Source organism: Corylus avellana, chromosome 5 (assembly GCF_965113065.1).
Source record: "Corylus avellana chromosome 5, dhCorAvel1.hap1.2, whole genome shotgun sequence".
Classification (NCBI taxonomy): Eukaryota; Viridiplantae; Streptophyta; class Magnoliopsida; order Fagales; family Betulaceae; genus Corylus; species Corylus avellana.
Window position 1 is genome coordinate 16,270,247 of NC_142494.1, and position 19,615 is coordinate 16,289,861.

At 36.6% G+C, this 19,615-nt stretch overlaps 2 protein-coding genes across 2 annotated transcripts; one reads left to right on the top strand and one right to left on the bottom strand.

Annotated features, from left to right (window-relative positions):
* The first annotated feature begins 13,974 nt into the window (after positions 1–13,974).
* Positions 13,975–14,966, top strand: LOC148585846 (zinc finger BED domain-containing protein RICESLEEPER 2-like). The gene is made up of 2 exons (XM_088516786.1): positions 13,975–14,817; positions 14,919–14,966. The coding sequence occupies exons 1-2, from the start codon at positions 13,975–13,977 to the stop codon at positions 14,964–14,966; spliced, it is 891 nt and encodes a 296-aa protein (XP_088372912.1).
* A 2,709-nt stretch (positions 14,967–17,675) lies between these two features.
* On the bottom strand, positions 17,676–19,260 carry LOC132181026 (UDP-glycosyltransferase 71K1). Its single transcript, XM_059594067.2, has one exon. It carries the CDS (start codon positions 19,208–19,210, stop codon positions 17,771–17,773), a length of 1,440 nt encoding a protein of 479 aa, XP_059450050.2. The 5' UTR covers positions 19,211–19,260; the 3' UTR covers positions 17,676–17,770.
* Between the last annotated feature and the right edge of the window lie 355 nt (positions 19,261–19,615).

The window sequence follows — 19,615 nt, forward strand, 5'->3', positions numbered from 1 at the left end:
TTTTTATTGCATAATGTACAACAACTTCGATCAAGATATGATCAAATGATCGATCAAACTTGAAACAACTGAAATTGAATGTTTGATCAAACATCCAATTGGTCCTACCTAGTGCATTCGTTCGATCGATCGTGATAAGATCAAATAATCGAACAAAATTCAAACAAATTAAATGTTCGATCGAACATTGAATTGAACTCTAAGCATTTTATATTATATTAGTGCATTACTTAAATTGATCGGGATACAATCAATAAAATTTGACATGATTGAAGGTTCAATCAAACATCTGATAAAAACAATTCCGATCGATACTATTACATATTAGTTCGATTGATCACAATAGGATCAATCGTTCGATCAAACATCCGATCGATCATAATGAATTAGTTCGATTGATCGTAATATAATTAAATGATCGATCAAACATCCGATTGATCCTAATGAATTAGTTCGATTGATCACGATAGGATCAATTGTTCGATCAAATATCCGATCGATCATAATGAATTAGTTCGATTGATCGTGATATGATTAAATGATCGATCAAACATCCGATCGATCCTAATGAATTAGTTCGATTGATTGCGATAGGATCAATCGTTCGATCAAACATCCGATCGATCATAATGAATTAGTTCGATTGATCGTGATATGATTAAATGATCGATCAAACATCCGATCGATCCTAATGAATTAGTTCGATTGATCGTGATAGGATCAATTGTTCGATCAAATATCCGATCGATCATAATGAATTAGTTCGATTAATCGTGATATGATTAAATGATCGATCAAACATCCGATCGATCCTAATGAATTAGTTCGATTGATTGCGATAGGATCAATCGTTCGATCAAACATCCGATCGATCATAATGAATTAGTTCGATGGATTGTGATATGATTAAATGATCGATCAAACATCCGATCGATCCTAATGAATTAGTTCAATTGATCGCCATAGGATCAATCGTTCGATCAAACATCCGATCTATCATAATGAATTAGTTCGATTGATCGTGATATGATTAAATGATCGATCAAACATCCGATTGATCCTAATTCATTTGTTCGATTAATCGTGATATGATTAAATGATCAATCAAACAACCAATCGATCCTAATGAATTAGTTCGATTGATCGCGATAGGATCAATCGTTCGATCAAACATCTGATCGATGATAATGAATTAGTTCGATTGATCGTGATAGAATCAAATGTCGGATCGATCCTACTGAATTAGTTCCATTGACTATGGTATGATCAATTGATAAATCAAACTAGATACAATTGAAGGTTCAATCGAATATTCAATTGAACTGTTAGCTTTTTATATTATCTTAGTGCCTTAGTTATATTGATCTTATATTCCCTTTGGATTTTGTATTATTCTATAATTAATTATAAGATAAATATCAACTTAATGATCTTTATCACAAAAATTTATTAAACGAAAATTTTTAGTTAATATTATAATAATAAAAACATATTATAAGAGACAAATTTAAAATAAATAAATTAAAAAATTAAAATTAAAAAATTGGAAGTATATGTTTTGTTTGGAAAAAATATAAAAAAGCCACCAAAAGTACCAGGCGTTTGCAATATAACCCTCAAATGTTCAAAAGATACTAAAGTAGCCTCCCGAACTACCAAATTGTATAAAAATGCCACTTATTTTTAATATTCCTAGAATACCCCTATTATTTTAACAAATAAATAATAAAATAATTGAAAAAAAAAAACGAAACAATTTTTAAAAAAATACAAGAAAACCAATGGGTGAATAAAAACAAAAAAAGAAAATGTTTTTTGGAATAAATAATAAATAATTAATCACTGTAGTTTACCTAAGTTACAAATTGCTTCATATCGTATTAAAGTAAAATTAAAGGTACAAAATTTGACTTCAGGGAATAAACTGTTTATTTTTAAAAAATATCTAAAGAACCATACATTTGATTTTACTTTGTTAAAAGAATAGGGGTATTATAGAAATATAACAAAATAAGTAGACTTTTTGATACAATTTGGTAGTTTGACAGGCTACTTTAGTCCGTTATGAACATTGAAGGACTATATTACAAACGGCTCGTAGTTTGGAGGGTTTTTATTTATATTTTTCTCTTTTATTTTTTTTGTAAATAAAATACCCCAAATATTTAGCTGCACAAAATAGTTTACCAGTAGATGGCAGTAAACTGGCGGGGGTTCTAAAATTTTCGGAACAAAATTTTCACCAAATCCCACACCTCCCGCCAATCGTCTCTCACTCTCACTCTCACTCTCACTCTGTCTCTCACTCTCAGTCTCTCACTCTCACTCTCTCCCTCCCTCTCTCTCGAGCTCTCTCTCTTTCACTCACTCCACGCTAGTTTCTCTCTCTCCGGCAGCTGTTTCCGGCGCACCTCTCTCACTCTGGCGAACTTAATGCTCTCTTGTAGCTCTCTCAGGTATGAGTTTCTCCTAAACCCTTGCAAACCTTAAATGCCTCTCAATCACTCAAATAGTATCCATGAATTGTGATTTGAAGAAATTAAGTATTTAGGTACTTCCTCTCTTCTTCTCTTTCTAGTTTTTTCTCTATTGAATTGATTGGTTTCATTCAAAAACTGAGGATATTTTGTTACTATGTCAGTGGACAAATCACTTCATTTCATCTTATTTTACCTTGTAAAAAAGGCACTTCATTTTTAACATTCACAATTTTGTGGTCTTATTTTTTAATCTTTGCTTTGAATATGTGTGTGAATCATTAACTAGTCTGGATTTACTAGTTAATGATATAGTATGTAAATCTGGTATAGTATGTAAATTTGTGGATGTATTTACTAAATAATCTAATGACTGAGTTATTGCCCACGGCATCTCTGTCGTTGTGGGCCTTGTTGGCACATATTGGAATCTTTAGTGTGAATGAAGAGAACCATGCAAGTTTTCAATCTACACACTAAATCATACATTTGTATAAGAAGACAAACATGTAACCTGATAGGTAAAGGACCTGTTGACATGAATAGGCACAACATATTGCTATAAATCTTAAAAGGTAAAACAGAACAAACTAGAGCATTGATTATAGGCATGACTTTTTTATTTTCAATCTACACACTAAATCATACATTTGTATAAGAAGACAAACATGTAACCTGATAGATAAAGGACTTGTTGACATGAATAGGCACCACATATTGCTATAAATCTTAAAAGGTGAAACAAAACAAACTAGAGCATTGGTTATAGGCACTGACTTTTTTACATTATTATTATTATTATTATTGTGCTTGTTAGAATGTTTCCAGAAAAATAATCGAGTTAGAATTAGTGGTGGGATTAATTTATTATTAGATGTTAACTTAAAATTTTCGCTGTTTTCTTGTCTGCTTTTGGGTTTGAAAACCAAGACAAAATCAACTGAAAAAAGAAGAAAAGCAAGGTCTTTGCGGAGGTTTTCATGTGTGGCTCTCATTGATTGTGGCCCATTCTCGAACGCCTTGCCTTCAATATAAAATGAGTGATGGACGAGGATGGGCATGGGAAATTGGGAATGGCCATTTTCTATGATCCTTGGTACAAATACTATAACCTAAAGCACAATGAAAGTGAGTGGAATGAATGCCTTGCTATGTATTTAGATCCTAAGAACAAACATTGGCTTATGAATGAAGTAAAACAAAGATATTTTTTATAGAAGATGGTAACCATATTGACTCTTTGATTTCACTCATTTATCTAGAAAAATTAATACAATGTTTTTTTATACACGAAATGATGAAATTTTATTTTAGTCATATATTTTAATGGTCAGACCCTTGAAAACTATCTCAAATTTATTTGTACCAGCATATTTCTTCCAACTAGTGAAAAAAAGGAGATCCTAGATAGAAAGAAAAAAAAGGAAGAGAAGTTTGGTAGGATGAGGTACAGTTAGGCCCCTCTTAAGTAATTTTCCAACAGGGAGAGGCTTTAGACATGCCCAAATATGGGCGCCACATTTGACATTTGGTTGCCCACTTGCCCCCCGATGTCTCTATTTCATATTTGCTATTCAAATAGCTAACCAGCGATATGATATTTAGGATTACTCATTTGTGACCAAAAAAAAACACAAGGCAGAGTAGTGTGTATGATTGGAATGGAACCCACCTGAGCCACTAGCACAACACAAATGGGAGGTGACAGCTAAGTAGCTTCTCCTTTGAGTTACAAGAATCACTGCCCACTAGGGCCATGTAAATAAAGGTCACATGTGCCAATCAAACCCTCCAACAAGTCAGTGAGAATATCTATTCTTTACTTGTACTCTTCCAAGCAACAACAGGCATTTGCATTATTATCTGTTTTCCTATAGATTTCATTCTTATGGCTGTTGATCAATTAAACCAAAACTATATTTAGGATTATGCTGTTTTAAGACCCACAACAGTCCTACATGCATCTTTTCTTTCCTTTATTAGGACGACAAAATAATTCCTTTCATTTTTCGCTTCAAAATGATTGATTTGAAAGATTCGAATTCTTTAAAATTAAGTCGTCCAAATTTTTTTGTGAGAAGAGTTGTATGGTTCATAATCTCTTTGAATAAGTGAGCTTGAATCCTTAAAATATATATATTGTGAAATTATCCAATCCTTGAATCCTTTCAATCAATTAATTTAATCTCATAATGACTTCTGTATGAGAAGGTCCAGGGTCAAATATTTATAAAAAAAAAAAAAAAAAATTGTGAAGATATTATGTAGTCTTCTAGGGTAATTTTGTCAAATGATGTGCATCGTTTTATAGTTGTCCATTTTAAGGTCCTTAATCTCCATCATTTTGGTTGGAGTTTGGATATTTGACATTTTGTGCAGAAAAGCACAAAGCTTCAAATCTAAGCATCAAATCTATAGTGATTGTAGCTAGCTATATATATATGGTTCCTTGATATGATAGAAAGCCTTGTATTTTCCTTATCCCTCATCTTGATAATTTAGCAAAGAAAGAGAAAGAAATAAGCGTTGGCCTTGACTCATCTTGAGCTTTCAAACTTCCAAGTGATGAGAGATTGAAAGCATTGTTAAAAGCTGGAAATCCAGATCATCACAAGCTAGAAATACAGGCTACAATGAAGTTTGTTCCTTCTGTTTTTTAAGGCATTCAACGCCTATCTGCGATCGATCGCATCAGGCCTGCGATCGATCGCAGAGTACTCTGATTCTCAGTTTGAGCTTCTGATCCTACGATCGATCACAGTTTGCTCTAATTCTCACATTGAGCTTCTGGTACTGCGATCGATCCTGGGATCGATCGCAGTTTGCTCTGATTCTCACCTTGAGCTTCTGGTACTGGGATCGATCGCACGTGACCTGCGCTCGATCCCCTAAGGACAAGCTTTAACATATATAAACACATATAATCTTTTGTGGTTCCATTAAACCTCTCTTCTTCTCTTATGGTTGTATTAAACCTTGCTTCTTCTCTTATTATTACTTTTAGATTAGTATTAAGTCTTATTCTTGTATTAGGATTATGTTATTAATTTTCTACTTCACATCTACTTCTGTTATCAAAGTTGGTATGGATTATGATTGTATTGTCTTTTCTATTTAAGTTCAATAAGGAAGCAGCACAGTAAACTTGAAACAAGACAACATTCTATAATAAATATCAAACCTAACAACAATACTAAAAAAATGTAAAACTGTCATTGAGCTAAACTAGTAAATAAATTATAAATAGAAATTTGTTCTAAACTAGTAACCCACTTCTAGAATATTTTGTTAGGTAACATCGCATTGAGCTAGCATCATTTTGTGTATATTTGTTCTAAACTAGTAACCCACTTCTAGAATTCTCTCATTACCCATGCTCCTTTTAAACTTTCTCTCCCTTAATATTTGAGAACAGACCTCCCATTTAATTCTATAAATTCTTAAGAATCTGATCTTCTAATTCCCTTCTGTGCGTACATGTACATAACGAATAACCTCTAATAGGGACATCAATATGGATAGGAGTCGGATGCAGGAAAGTATTCGATGTTCAGAGCGATTTCAAAAAGGTGTGGAAGAATTCATGGGAATGGCAGTTAAATCAGTTGATTCACGTGATATGACAAAGTGTCCTTGCCGTGATTGTGCAAATCGATATTATTCTCATATTAGCGAGGTGAAGGGTTACTTGTAGATGAATGGATTTACTCCGACATACACTAGATGGATATTTCACGGGGAAGAAGATCATTTTAGGGAAAATACTTCTACAAACATGCACACACATACAAGTGAAATGATGGCGGAGGTTGATGCAGTTGAAGAATTGTTAGACAATGTATGTATGGGGACATTTGTTGATGCTAGCATCGGAGAATCCTCTACTTCACAGGGCCCCACAACTGATAATCACGAACAAACAAGCTCCTTCTACCAATTTTGGGAAGATGGTTTACGAGAACTTTATCCAGGCTGCATGAAATTTACACAAATTGCTTTTATACTGAAGATGCTTCATATAAAGGCGTTCTGCAACATGAGTAACAAGGCGTTTGATATGATGATTGACTTGATAAAGACGGCCCTCCCAGATGGAGAGACATTGCCACGCTCGTATAGAGAAGCAATACAGTTTAGGCGACACTTGGGATTCTGTTACGATAAGATACACGCATACAAGAATGGTTGTGTGCTTTTTTGGAAAGAACATCCAGACAAAGTGGTATGCCCAAAGTGCAACAATTCAAGATGGATTGATGGCAAAGGCAGAAAAAGTAATATTCCTCAAAAGGTCCTACGGTATTTCCCAATAAAATCGAGGTTACAACAGTTGTTTATGACAAAAGAAATGGCCAAGGAAATGTGGTGGCACAAAGAAGGTCGAGAAGATGATGGCAATACTCTCAGACACCCCGCCAATTCTATTGTATGTAAAGAGTTTGATAAAAGACATGAGTGGTTTGCAAGTGATTCCTGCAACGTGCGGCTTGGTTTAGCAAGTGATGGTATCAACGCATATGGTAATATGAGTACAACATATAGCATATGGGAAGTAATGTTAACGGTGTACAATCTCCCTCCATGAATGTGTATGAAGAGTCCAAATTTGATGTTGCCCCTTATTATCCCAGGGCCTTCAGATCCTGGAAAGAATATTGATGTATATTTACGGCCATTGGTTGATGACTTGAAAGATTTATGGATTGAAGGCATACGCGTGTACGATGCATCAAAGAAAGAGACATTTCAATTGCATGCGACATTACTATGGACTATAAATGATTTTCCCGCATATGAAAAATTGCCTGGGTGGTCTACAATTGGAAAGCTTGCATGTCCAGTATGTAATAAGGATACATCGTTCAGGTATTTGAAGTATGGGCATAAGGTGTGCTTCATGTGTCATCGTCGGTGGCTTCCTCAAGAGCATCCATGGCGCAAAAGAGGAGATTTGTTCGATGGTACAGAGGAGCATAGATTGGAACCTGAAGAATTGTCTGCAAGTCAATTGTTGAAACAGCTAAGGGATGCTGAGGGTTTACAATTTGGAAAAACAAGCGGGAGAAAGAGAAAGTACACAGATGTTGTGTTGAATTGGAAGAAGAGAAGTATTTTCTTTGAGTTGCCTTACTGGTCAAGCTTGAAACTACGTCATAATTTAGATGTAATGCATATTGAGAAGAACATATGTGAAAGTATCTTAGGTACGTTGATGAATATCGATGGGAAGACCAAGGACACAGTTAAGGCACGAAGAGATTTACAGTTGATGGGTATACGTAAAGAATTGCATGTGCATCCAAATGGTGAAACTTATAGGATGCCACTTGCGAAGTACACCTTGACAAGAGATGAGAAGAAAAGTTTATGTGAGTGGTTGAAAGGTGTTAAATTTCCTGACGGGTATGCATCTAACATTGGTCGATGTGTGAACAAGCTTCCTGGTAAAATCTCGGGTATGAAAAGCCACGATTGTCATGTCTTCTTACAGCGCTTGCTGCCTGTTGCAATTCGAAATTTCTCTACGTTAGAAATACGAACAACATTGACCGAGTTCAGTACCTTTTTTACGCAGTTATGTGCACGGACGTTGAAAGTTGATATCCTAAAACAAATGAAAGTCGACATTGTAATAATTTTATGCAAAATGGAAAAAATATTTCCGCCAGCTTTTTTTGATGTTATGATCCATCTAGCACTTCATTTACCTCGGGAGGCCGAGCTTGCCGGTCCCGTACAAAACCGTTGGATGTATCCATTCGAAAGAGAACTTGGAAGATATAAGAAGTGGACGCGTAACAAAGCACGTCCAGAGGGTCTATTGTCGTGTGTTACCTAGCTGAGGAGAGCTTGACCTTCTGTTCCAGGTATCTTCAGGGGATTGAGACAAGATGGAACCGTGAACGGAGAAATGTTGACGTTGATGTTGTAGAAATGAGCCAGCGCTTGGATATGTTCTCCCAACGAATTCGGCTGTTAGGAGCAGCTAAATTAGTAACACTGGATGCTAATGATTTTGGTAGGGCACGATGGTATGTGCTTACCAACTGTAACGAAACGGCCTCATATTTGGAGTAAGTTTAGTAATGGCCTTTGTGTTTTACCTGTTACGACATGTTATAATTGGAAAGTGGTGCAGAAGTGGATCAATAGAGACATCTATGATATTCCAACAGTACAAAAGGGAGATAATACAGAAGATGACCAAAGACTCAGTGATGACGTATACCAGGAAGGTGAATGTGTTGGGGGTAATATGGTCTTTGTTGATGAAGCAAATGTTGAAGCCTCCACTCAATTACGTAGATATGATGCGACAATAGCAATTGACGAATTATATATTCAACTTGATGCAAGCATGTTTGCCAACGATAACTTGCCGGACGAGGACCCTGATACAAACTTTGATGAGGAAGAGGAGTTATGTAGCGATAACGATATAGACTCTGAACACGAAGAGGACTCTGAACACGAACAATCATCTTCAAGCAACAGTGATACAGATTCTGAATATGAATCTGATGATGAAATGTGTTGAACATAAGCTCACATTTGGTGTAAGTACAAAGTGTTTTAGCATATTTAATGAAGTTGATGCTCTCTCTCTCTCTCTCTCTCTCTCTCTCTATATATATATATATATATATATATATATATATATATATATATATATATATATATATATATTGTGGTTTTTTTTTTTTCTTTACTAGCATGATTATTGTATGTTTGTCAAAAATATTGAACATGCTATATGGTTATAATTTGACTAATATAATTTTGTGGTTTTTGACTTGTTAGCAGATTGATCATAACAATGACAACAATAGGACGCAAATGTGTTCCAGCAGCACGAGGCCGAGGCCGAGGCCAAGGTCAAGGTCGGGGCCTTATTGACAAGCATGAGAGTCTGACTCTCAATTCTGGGTTTGGTGATACAGATATGCAAGTGTCGCCCTCGCCCCCCCTCCTCCTCGAGTCTGTGGATAGGCATCTATCGCACGAGTCTAATAATCCTATTCACTCAGTGGCAGGATTGGATTCACAGGGAGCCGCCGCTACTGCATATTGTAAGTTCATGAATTATATGTTTATCAACTGTTATTTTTGTATTATTTTGGTTTGTTATAGACATTTGACAATATAATTTTCCAAATATAACTTACTACGTTACCATGTTTTGCGTAACAGCTACCACGTCTGTCAGAAGTGTAAGGGGTAAGGCCAAGTGTAAGAAGTTGAGTGATCACGTACTTAAGAATGGTCCCTTAGTGCTAAACATCCCAAATAGACATCGGGCACCTGTAGGCGAGAATGCATCATGGTTTGCAAGCAAGATTGGTGAGATTATTTGTAACATGTGCGAACTCCATCACGGTGAATGGAAAAAGGTCCCAGCTGAGGAAAAGAGTAAGTTGTTATTTCATGTTCAGGTATGAATATCAATGTAACGTTTAATAATATGTTTCGTATGAAAAAATAATGTGACACATTTTTTACCATTGTTTTCTTATCTATTATGTATCAGTCAAAGTTCGCACTGAATATGGAACGATACGAGCACATCAAAGCTGTTGAACATAAATTGGGTCGTGCATATGCTAGGCTTCGTTCGAACTTGTATAGGGATCATTACAAGAAATATTTTGACGGCATTGATAAAGACGATGATGAGGGGATTGCCAAGGCTAAGCCTATTGGGAGGGAAAACGTGCCAGCAGGGTATGGTCCTGAACAGTGGAACCTAATATGTGACACATTTGATGACGGTAAATGGAAAGTAAATATATATTATTATACTGATTAGAAAATTCAAATTGATATAATTTGCATGCACTTGAAGACATTTTATGAATAATTGTTTTTTTTTTATTCTCCAAATTTCATAGAAAAAGTCTGAACGAAATATAAAAAACAGAAGCAAATTGGAAACAAAGCACACAGCTGGGACTTGTTCATTTGTCAACGTCATTTACAAAAAGGTAAGTATCTCGTACCATAATTTAATGAAAGTAATGTTATTTAGTGTAAACTTTGATTATATGTATTATGTGTAGGAACAAGAAACAAAAGTGAAGCATAATCCTGTTGAACTATATGAGGCTACCCATACAAGAAAAAAGGATAAACAGTTTGTGAACGACAAATGCAAAAGTCTATATGTAAGTAACTGTTTACGCTCCGATCATTAAGTTGATTAGTGAAGAACATGAATAGTAAACTTGCATGAAGTATATATTAAACTAAGGCCAACTATGACTTGTGCAGCTTCAAATGCAAGAATTAACAACTAGTGAGGCCTTAGAGGAAGGCAATGTGGAGGGAACAAGTGTGGATGACCGAATGCAAGAAATAGTCACACAAGTACTAGGGGGCCGACGAGCTGGGCACGTTAGAGGAATGGGATGCGGTCTTATTCCTACCCCTTTAAGAACTTCATCTCAAGCGTTCACCCACTTCGACAACCACAATGAGTGTAGGAAAAGACAAGAAGATACTCAAAGTGAGCTTCAACAGACTAGAATCGAACTTCATCAGTACAGGGAGAATTTGCAAGCCAACGTTGAGGAAATGAACAAATTGAAAGCCACTGTTGGGTTCTTAATGTCACGTATTGGAGGGTTAGTGAAACTATATCTATGCATTAATTTTACAAAACAGTTAAACCACCCAAGCAGGTTCTCGCTTTAATATATTTCTTGAAGAAACACATTTTTAGTATCTCTTTCTCTATCATGTTGGGTTTCATTTTCATTGTCTTTGATATTATATATTGGTTCATTGTGGTAGATTACTCAAATTGCTTATGAGGATGAATTGGCAAGGAAGGGGATGCAGATACGTACTTTATTTTGGGTTCTGGAATTTTGCTGCCCATGGATTGTAAAACATATATTTAATAGTTTTCTCCCTTGGCAGGTTTGGTTAATGGGGCAGTTCTCACATATTTTTTATGATTTTGATGAGGTTAGTCATTTTGAGTTATGTTTCTTGTGGGCATTTAGATTAGTTTGATTATTTCATACATTAATTGATTCATCAAACAATGTTGTTGTATACTTAAACATAAATGCAATGTTTCTTATAGAGGTACTCTACGTGCATTTTACTTGCCCATGCATGGAGTTATGTTTCTCCGGATAAGTTTTCCTGCTGAATTCTTTTAGTGTTGGTTTCTTTATAGTGAACTTTTTTTTTTTTTTTTGCCTCAATCTTGTTATTAGGCGCACAGTGCTTATCATGGTGTTGGCATTGTGAAATTGATGGGCCGTAGCAGTGGATATATAGCTATGCATGCATCCCTAGCTAGTGGACAAATTGACATATGTTTGATTCCTGACGTACTTATTACTAGCAATTAATTGGATAGTTATCTTTGTGAGCTGTTACTGATTCTACTGATATGCACATCTAAGGTATCTTTTAATTTGCACGGGCCTCATGGTGTTTTGAGTCATCTGAAATACCTGATTAAGACAAAGGGTTCGGTTGTTATTTGTGTCGCAGAGAGAGCAGGGCAGGTGAGTTACGTAAGGAATTCATATTTTCGCTTGTGGGTTGAATACTATTAATTGATCAGGTGATTTAAATTGTGCAGTTCTTTTTTGGCTTCATGAAATACTATGAAAAACTGTCTGTGTTCATTTCATTGCATTGCATAGATCTTATAACTTCTTCATTATATTTTTCCTCAAGATGAAGAGTAAAATTCAGTATGTCGTTGTTTTCTGATGTAGAATTTTCTTCAGAAAACTAATGCTAAAGATGCGTCTGGGAACATTGTATTTGGAGATTTCGGTGTCCACATCCAACAAGAGGTTAGTGGTTCTATTTTGACTAATTTCGTGTGGTCTTGATCTCTCCATGACACTTGAGACAAGTTAAGTGGGTTGATAAATAATGAGCTGACTGAAAGTCTAATTTTTAACATCAGTTGATATGTGTTGCATGGATAAGAATGGACTGCAGTTTGGCCTTTTAGTTGTCATTTGTCAGAGTTACAAATATGCTATGTTCTTAAGCCTTAAAGATCTAAGCTCTATTAGTGACTCTTTTGCTAAGACTAGCCAGTTGCCTTTTGATGTTATTTGTAGTGAACAAAACCAATGGTTCTTCACTTGAACTGGAAATCATTAGAAAACCTACCGATGCTGCGATCGATCGCACTTGGAGTGCGATTGATCGCCAAATTTTGAAAACCTACTGATGCTGCAATCGATCGCACTTGGAGTGCGTTCGATCGCCAAATTTTGAAAACCTACTGATGCTGCGATCGATCGCACTCCAAATGCGATCGATCTCAAAATGTCGAAAACCTACTGATGCTGCGATCGATCGCACTCAAGTGCGATCGATCACAGATTTTTTTTTTTTTTTTGATTTTTTAGGACCATTTAGTGGACCCTAATGGTTAACTATCAGCGTCCACTTTGATTTGGACGCTGATAGTCAATTTTTTTTAATTTTTTTGGACCATTAATGTCCACAAAAGTGGACGCTAATGGTTGACTATTAGCGTCAACTAATTCTTTCGTTTACATCATCTTTAGAGTCAAAACATGCGCCTTTTAGGGTCGATAAAGTGGACGCTAAAAGTAATCATTAGGGTCGACTCTAAGTGGACGCCGATAGTTAATTTTTTAAAAAACATTTTGAGGACCATTAGGGTCCACTTTGTGGACACTAATGGTTAACTATCAGCGACCACTTTGATTTGGACGCTAACAGTTTTTTTTTTTTTTAGGACCAAGTGGACGCTAATGGTTGACTATTAGCGTCGACTATAGCTTTCGTTTACATCATTTTTAGGGTCAAAACATTGCCACTTTTAGGGTTGATAAAGTGGACGCTAAAAGTGATCATTAGGGTCGACTTTAAGTGGACACTGATAATCGTGCATTTGATCATTAGGGTCAGACTATTAGCGTCAACACCTTTAGGGTCGAAAAGTCGACGCTGTTGTCAACAGCGTCCACTTTAGGACTTTTAGGGGCGACTTTGAGTCGCCCTTAAAGACCTAATTTCTTGTAGTGCTGATGCATTAAGGAATTGTTTTTCTGATTGGGGAATTGAGGATAAAATTCATACCATTACTGTTGATAATGCTTCAGCTAATGATTCTGCAATTAGAATTATAAAAGATGACATTGAGTTGAAGAATGCTTTGTTGGTTGGGGGTAGGTTGTTTCGTGTTAGGTGTTGTGCACACATTACAAACTTGTTGGTGCAATCTGTGCTTGCTGAAATTAAGGGTATTATAGATGATGTTAGGCGGGGCATAAAATATATTGTGGCTTCTGAAAGTAGGTGGAATGTCTTTAGTAAGATAGCAAAGAGATTGCATTTACCCTGTAAGAAGCTAATTTTAGATGTCCCCACATGTTGGAACAGTACCTATTTGATGTTGGACAATGCAATTAAGTTTAAAGAAGTGTTCCCTAAGTACCATAGAGTTGAGCAAGCATTTCAGTGGGTTGTAACTCCAGAACAGTAGGAAATGGTGGGTAATGTGAACCAGGTTTTGTCAGTTTTCAATGATGTAACCAATGTTGTATCTGGTAGTGAGTACCCTACTACAAATCTGTATTTACCTGAGGTTTGGAGGATGAAAGAAGTTTTAATGATCAAGTGTGATGATAGGAATGAGTACATGAGGTCAATGGCAAGTAGGATGATTGACAAATTTGATAAGTATTGGGGTGATAGCAATTTGTTGAAGTCCATAACTGCTGTCTTGGATCCTAGATACAAGATGAAGTTGATCAATTTCTGTTTCCCTATCATTTATCCTTTGACCGAAGCTTGTAGTCACATTAACAATGTGTTGGCAGTTCTGAGAGAGTTATTTGAGTCATATGTTTCTGCCCATACGGCTTGTATATTGCAAGAAACTGCCCAAGTAAATGTTCCTTCTTGTTCTTCCTCAAGTGCAATTGTTGGAGATGTAGTGTCCAAAATTTCTGAAGGTCCATCAAGGTTTGCTGACCATATAAGAAGTAGTGACATCATCCGGCCCATTAAAATAGATTTGGATGTTTATCTTGAAGAGGATGTCTACATTTGTGGTAAGAATGATAATGGAGTATATATGGAAACAGATTTTGATGCTTTGGCATGGTGGAAATGCAATGCCTTGAAGTACCGTATCTTGTCTGGAATGGCAAAGGATATCTTGGCTGTTCCCATAAGTACAGTTGCTTCTGAATCGTCCTTCAGCGCTGGTGGTAGGGTTATTGAACCCCATAGAGCATCATTGTCCCCTGACACTGTTCAGATGCTCTTATGTGGTTCAGATTGGGTGAGAGCACTTCATGGCATCAAGAAAAAATCTGCTGGTAAAGTAAGTTTTGTTTCTAATTTATGTATTTAGACTATTTAGAGTTTTACTAAATTTTATTTATGTATGAACTGGCCATATTAAATTTGTGTTTGTTTTTGTAGAAATTGGTTGAAGTGGAGTTGCCTACAACTACAACTACAACTACCTGAATGTCATGTGATGCATAATTTCAGACAGGGAGTATATTACTATTACAATCTATTTCAGTCATTTCCTTGTTTAAGTCTGTAATTTGAACACTTCATTTTTTGTTTCAGTCTCCCTTTGCTTATTAAGTCTGTATTTTGATAACTGTGTTTTATTTTGAAATGTTTGGATTCAGTCTCCCTTTGCTTATTAAGTCTGTATTTTGATAACTATGTTTTATTTTGAAATGTTTAAGTGTCATATTGTACTTTTGTTGGAAACTCTCTTGATCATTTGAGCCTATTGAGGTAATATCTTTCTTCCTTGTTCATTTAATTGTTTTCATTCTGCAGCAATAATTTGATTATTTGAAAATTTGATTATTTGAACCTCCCTTGACCCGTTTATTAAAGGTCAAAGACTTTTTGTGTCTTTGACTAACTAAATGCAAGGGAGTAAAAATTTTCTAACAATATTTTTGGTTTGTTTGTGTTTGCAATGATTATTAATTCCTTGGGTCCTTGTCTCCGCTTTTAAGAAACTTCATTAAAAGCTGCCGCATATTTTCATATGATAGTTACTACTTACAAGTTTGGTATTTTTAAGTTGTTGCATTTTATATACCTGAAAATCTCTAAAAAAATGTGCTTATAAATATCATATTTATTTCTTTATGCTACTGATTTGAGATTAGTTGGGATACACATCATACACTGGTTTATACAATTATGCAATTATGCTTATGCTTCTGTGGTTGCTATCTGTTGAGATTAGTTGTGATACACTGGTTTATGCTACCGCTTCTGCTATATGTTTGTGGCTTGTGACTCAATTTCTAATTTGTTTTATGCTGCTGCTATCTGTTGAGATTACTTGATTTTTTTTTTTTTACCAACTGTTATTCTTTCTACTAATTATAGGTTGTATATAATTAGTAGTTTTGGTTGATTAACATGATTCTATTATTTTGAGTTTTGCACATTTGACTATTTGAGTACATAATCTATTATTCCATATTTCCATTATTATACCATCTATTGCTTTCATGTACAATGTATATCACACTTCACTTCTCAGTTCTCTGCATGTTTTACTAGTTACTATAATTTGATGTACATGTTGATCTTTGTTATGTGTGGGTTTGGAAATTAGGCTGTTTGGCTATAGAAAGTCCTTACCAATTTTGTTTTATTTCTAAAGCACTCTAATTATGTTGCTAGAGAGTTACAAACGCCAAACGGCTAACACCTTTTTTCTTACTTGGATTGCAGACTTGCAGTGTGGGTGTGGGTCACGGTCAGGCTGGTCAGTGTCAACTGGCAAGTGGAACACATCACACATATACTGTTTCCTGATATCCTCATTTTGCAATGTTTAATTTTATGTGCATTTACTCATCTGATTTTTGAATACTTACTAATTACTCAATTAATCTTAAGTGATAAAACTCCCTTGACATCTTGCAAGGGAGTTAAAAACATTTAACACATTTCTTTTCTTCATTGAATGCAGTGTGGACAGTGGACTGATGTGGATAGTTGGTGGCCGGGATGAAGAGTAGTCTCTTTAGATGAATTTTGGCTTTTGGTCATTTGACTCATTTCAGTCATTTATAATTTCTTCAATTTGATTTGTAATTCTTCTATTTGTAAATCAATTTGTTTTCTTCAATTTGAAGTTGCTTGATTTGTAAGGCCCTAATATAATTGTCTAAGCTTGTAATTTTAGGTGTTTTTAATTTCTGCTTTAATGCTAATGCAATTTGTAAGTTATATTTGTCCTGAATTTTACATTGGTAATATTTGTCCCAAATATAACTTATTCTAGTGAATCACTGAATCTTACCTGATTTGTAATTGGCATTTGGAATTACCTGATTTGTAATTGGCAGTTGGAATAAACTTGGAACATTGTTGAATTGTAAATGTGTTAGAAACTTAGAATACAATTCTTGATTGTTATTGTTAACGAGCCTTAAACGGGCCGAGCTACCCGTTTAAGGCTCGAAAGGCTTTCTAACCGAGCTTGAGTTCAGGCTCGGGCTTGATTTTGCCCTTTTCAAACTTATGTCTCTCTCTCGAGCTCGAGTCGAGCCGAGCTAATCGAGGGCTCGACTCGGCTCGCATATTCCCTTTACTGATCCCGAGCGTGTCAAATGCATTAACAAGTCGATCTTGAGCCAGGGTTTACAAGCTCGGCTCGAGCTCGAGACCGGCACGTTTCTTGGTCTGTTTAAATGAGCCGGTCCGAGTTTGCCAAAGCTCGAATCGGCTCGGCTCATTTACAGGCCTATGACCATTGTGCTTAAATTGGACTTTAGTGGCATAAATTTGAGAGCTACTGTTCATGGATTTTCTAATGGGTTTATGTTTTCTAACTGCTTCCATTTTTTTTAATTTTTTATAATTTAACTGCTTTCATGAGTTTCATCTAATCTGAGATAATCACTTCCCAGTGAAAAACCTTAGCCGGGAATAAGTGCATTGAGCACAATAGTAATAATTCTATTTCAAAGGCTAATCGTTTCTCCCCATAATTATCTGCTGTTGGTTTTGATAGCCATGTTAATTCAGTAATAAAAAAGTCGAGCTCAAGCAAGTAGACGAGCTTGACCTTGAATAGGGTTCCAACCCTGTGGAGCCGAGCTCGAGTAGCGAAGTCAGGCTCGACTCGAGCTCGAGCTCAAAAATAAACGAGCCAAGCTTGGACAGCTCAAGCTCGACTCGTTTACACTCCTATTAATAACACTAACGTTGATTAAGATGCATTGATAAAGGCCAAAAGAAAGAGAAAACCTTGAAAGTTGAAAAGGTGCATCAATCTTTCACTACAACGTTGATTCAACATTGTTTCCCAGCATACTCTCAATCAACCGTCCAATTGAAGCAAAAGAAGATCCGCCGTTCACTACAGCCTTCCTACTCTTTTCACTCATCTCTTTCACCCTCTTCCTCACCTCACTCTCACCGTCCATCAAACACTTGACTGCCTTTTCAATCTCCTCCGCCGCCACAACCTCACCCCCGAGCCTATAATCCAATTTCAGCTCCACAGCTAAACCCAGATCCCTCACCATCTGAAAGGAATTGATTTGCTGCTCCGCGTAAATCGGCCACGCGGCAATAGGCACGCCATGCCACAGGCTCTCCAAGATCGAGTTCCACCCACAATGCGATACGAACCCTCCGATTGCCTTGTGGGCCAGGACCTCCACTTGTGGGGCCCACCCACATATCATTCCGATTTCTCTCGTCCTTTCCAGGAATCCTACGGGTAAGACCTCCTCGAGATTCGGCCTATCTGACGGCGCTGCAACCTTCTCACCTGGCGGGGATTCCAAACGCACGGACCAGATGAACCGGTGCCCACTCCGCTCGAGCGCAAGCGCTGTCTCCTTCAACTGCGGCGCACTGAAGCTCCCCCAGCTCCCAAAGCATAAAAACACCACGGATGATGGAGGCTGATCGTCGAGCCACTTCCTGATCTTCTCATGTTCCGCCTCATTCGCCTCCGAATTTATCTCACCCTTGAGGTTAATTAACGGCCCAACTCCGTAAACAGGAGGGATCCCATCAGCCAAAAACGAGCTGAACGCATGGGATTCCAGCTCATGAAACGAATTGACGAGAATACCGTTGGCCTCTTTGTACTTTCTACCATGATTGACCATGGAGATGTACCCACCTTCTTTGTGGAAAGCGAATGAAGGCAAAGCGCTAGAAGGAACCGAGTTGACATAACTCGGTATGACGGACGACTCAGGATCCGACTCACTAAACTCGACACCGACCTGGTCATGCCGGGTCGGAAGGTAGAGCATGTAGCCAAGAAAGGCTGCATTACTAGGGTAGTACACATAAGATGGCACACCGAGCTCGTGTGCCACGTCGATCATGGCGGTGCAAAACATATCCACCACCAACCCGGCAAGCGGAATGGAATTGGATAACACGCTGCCGATGATAGCTTCTTTGACATGGGATTTGTAGCTTTCAATGAAATCGGTGACAAATTTTTCAACAGAGCTGAGGAAAACCTCTCCCGGAGGAGGATCTACTGGGGGAAGAAGAATACATTTTATGCGGGTGTGGGAGGCAGTGATTGATTGAATGAAGGCATCCAAGATGTTCGCAAATGGTGACTTTATGACGAGAACGGTGATGGAGAGACGATCATCCCGTTCAATCAAACACTTTGCGAACTCGATTAATGATACGAGGTGACCGACTCCAGGGGCAGGGACGAACACGAGCTCTGCTCTCCTCATCTGTCAATCTTAATTGATTACTGGTTGCGACGTGATCGATGATCCCCTTTTATATTATCTTTCATGTAGTGCGGAATAATAATAATCTTTTTCAGTAACTTGTAAAAGTAGAAATGAAAAAGGTTTTTTTTTTTTTTTTTTTTTGCCAAAATAAATGAAAAGGTGGGTAGATTATAAAAAGGGAAAAAGAAAAGTGTTTTGGTCGTATTGATACTTCCGATGAGATGTCTATTCTTTGATTAATTGATAGGATCTCTTTAATATTCTCAAAATTATACTCTTGATATTTTTGTTAATGTTCTTTTTAATATTTTTCATAATTATAATAATTACATATTATTGCAATCTCTTTATTTTAAGTATTATTTTATAATAATTATTTTCTTAGAACAAGTTGTTGAGTTG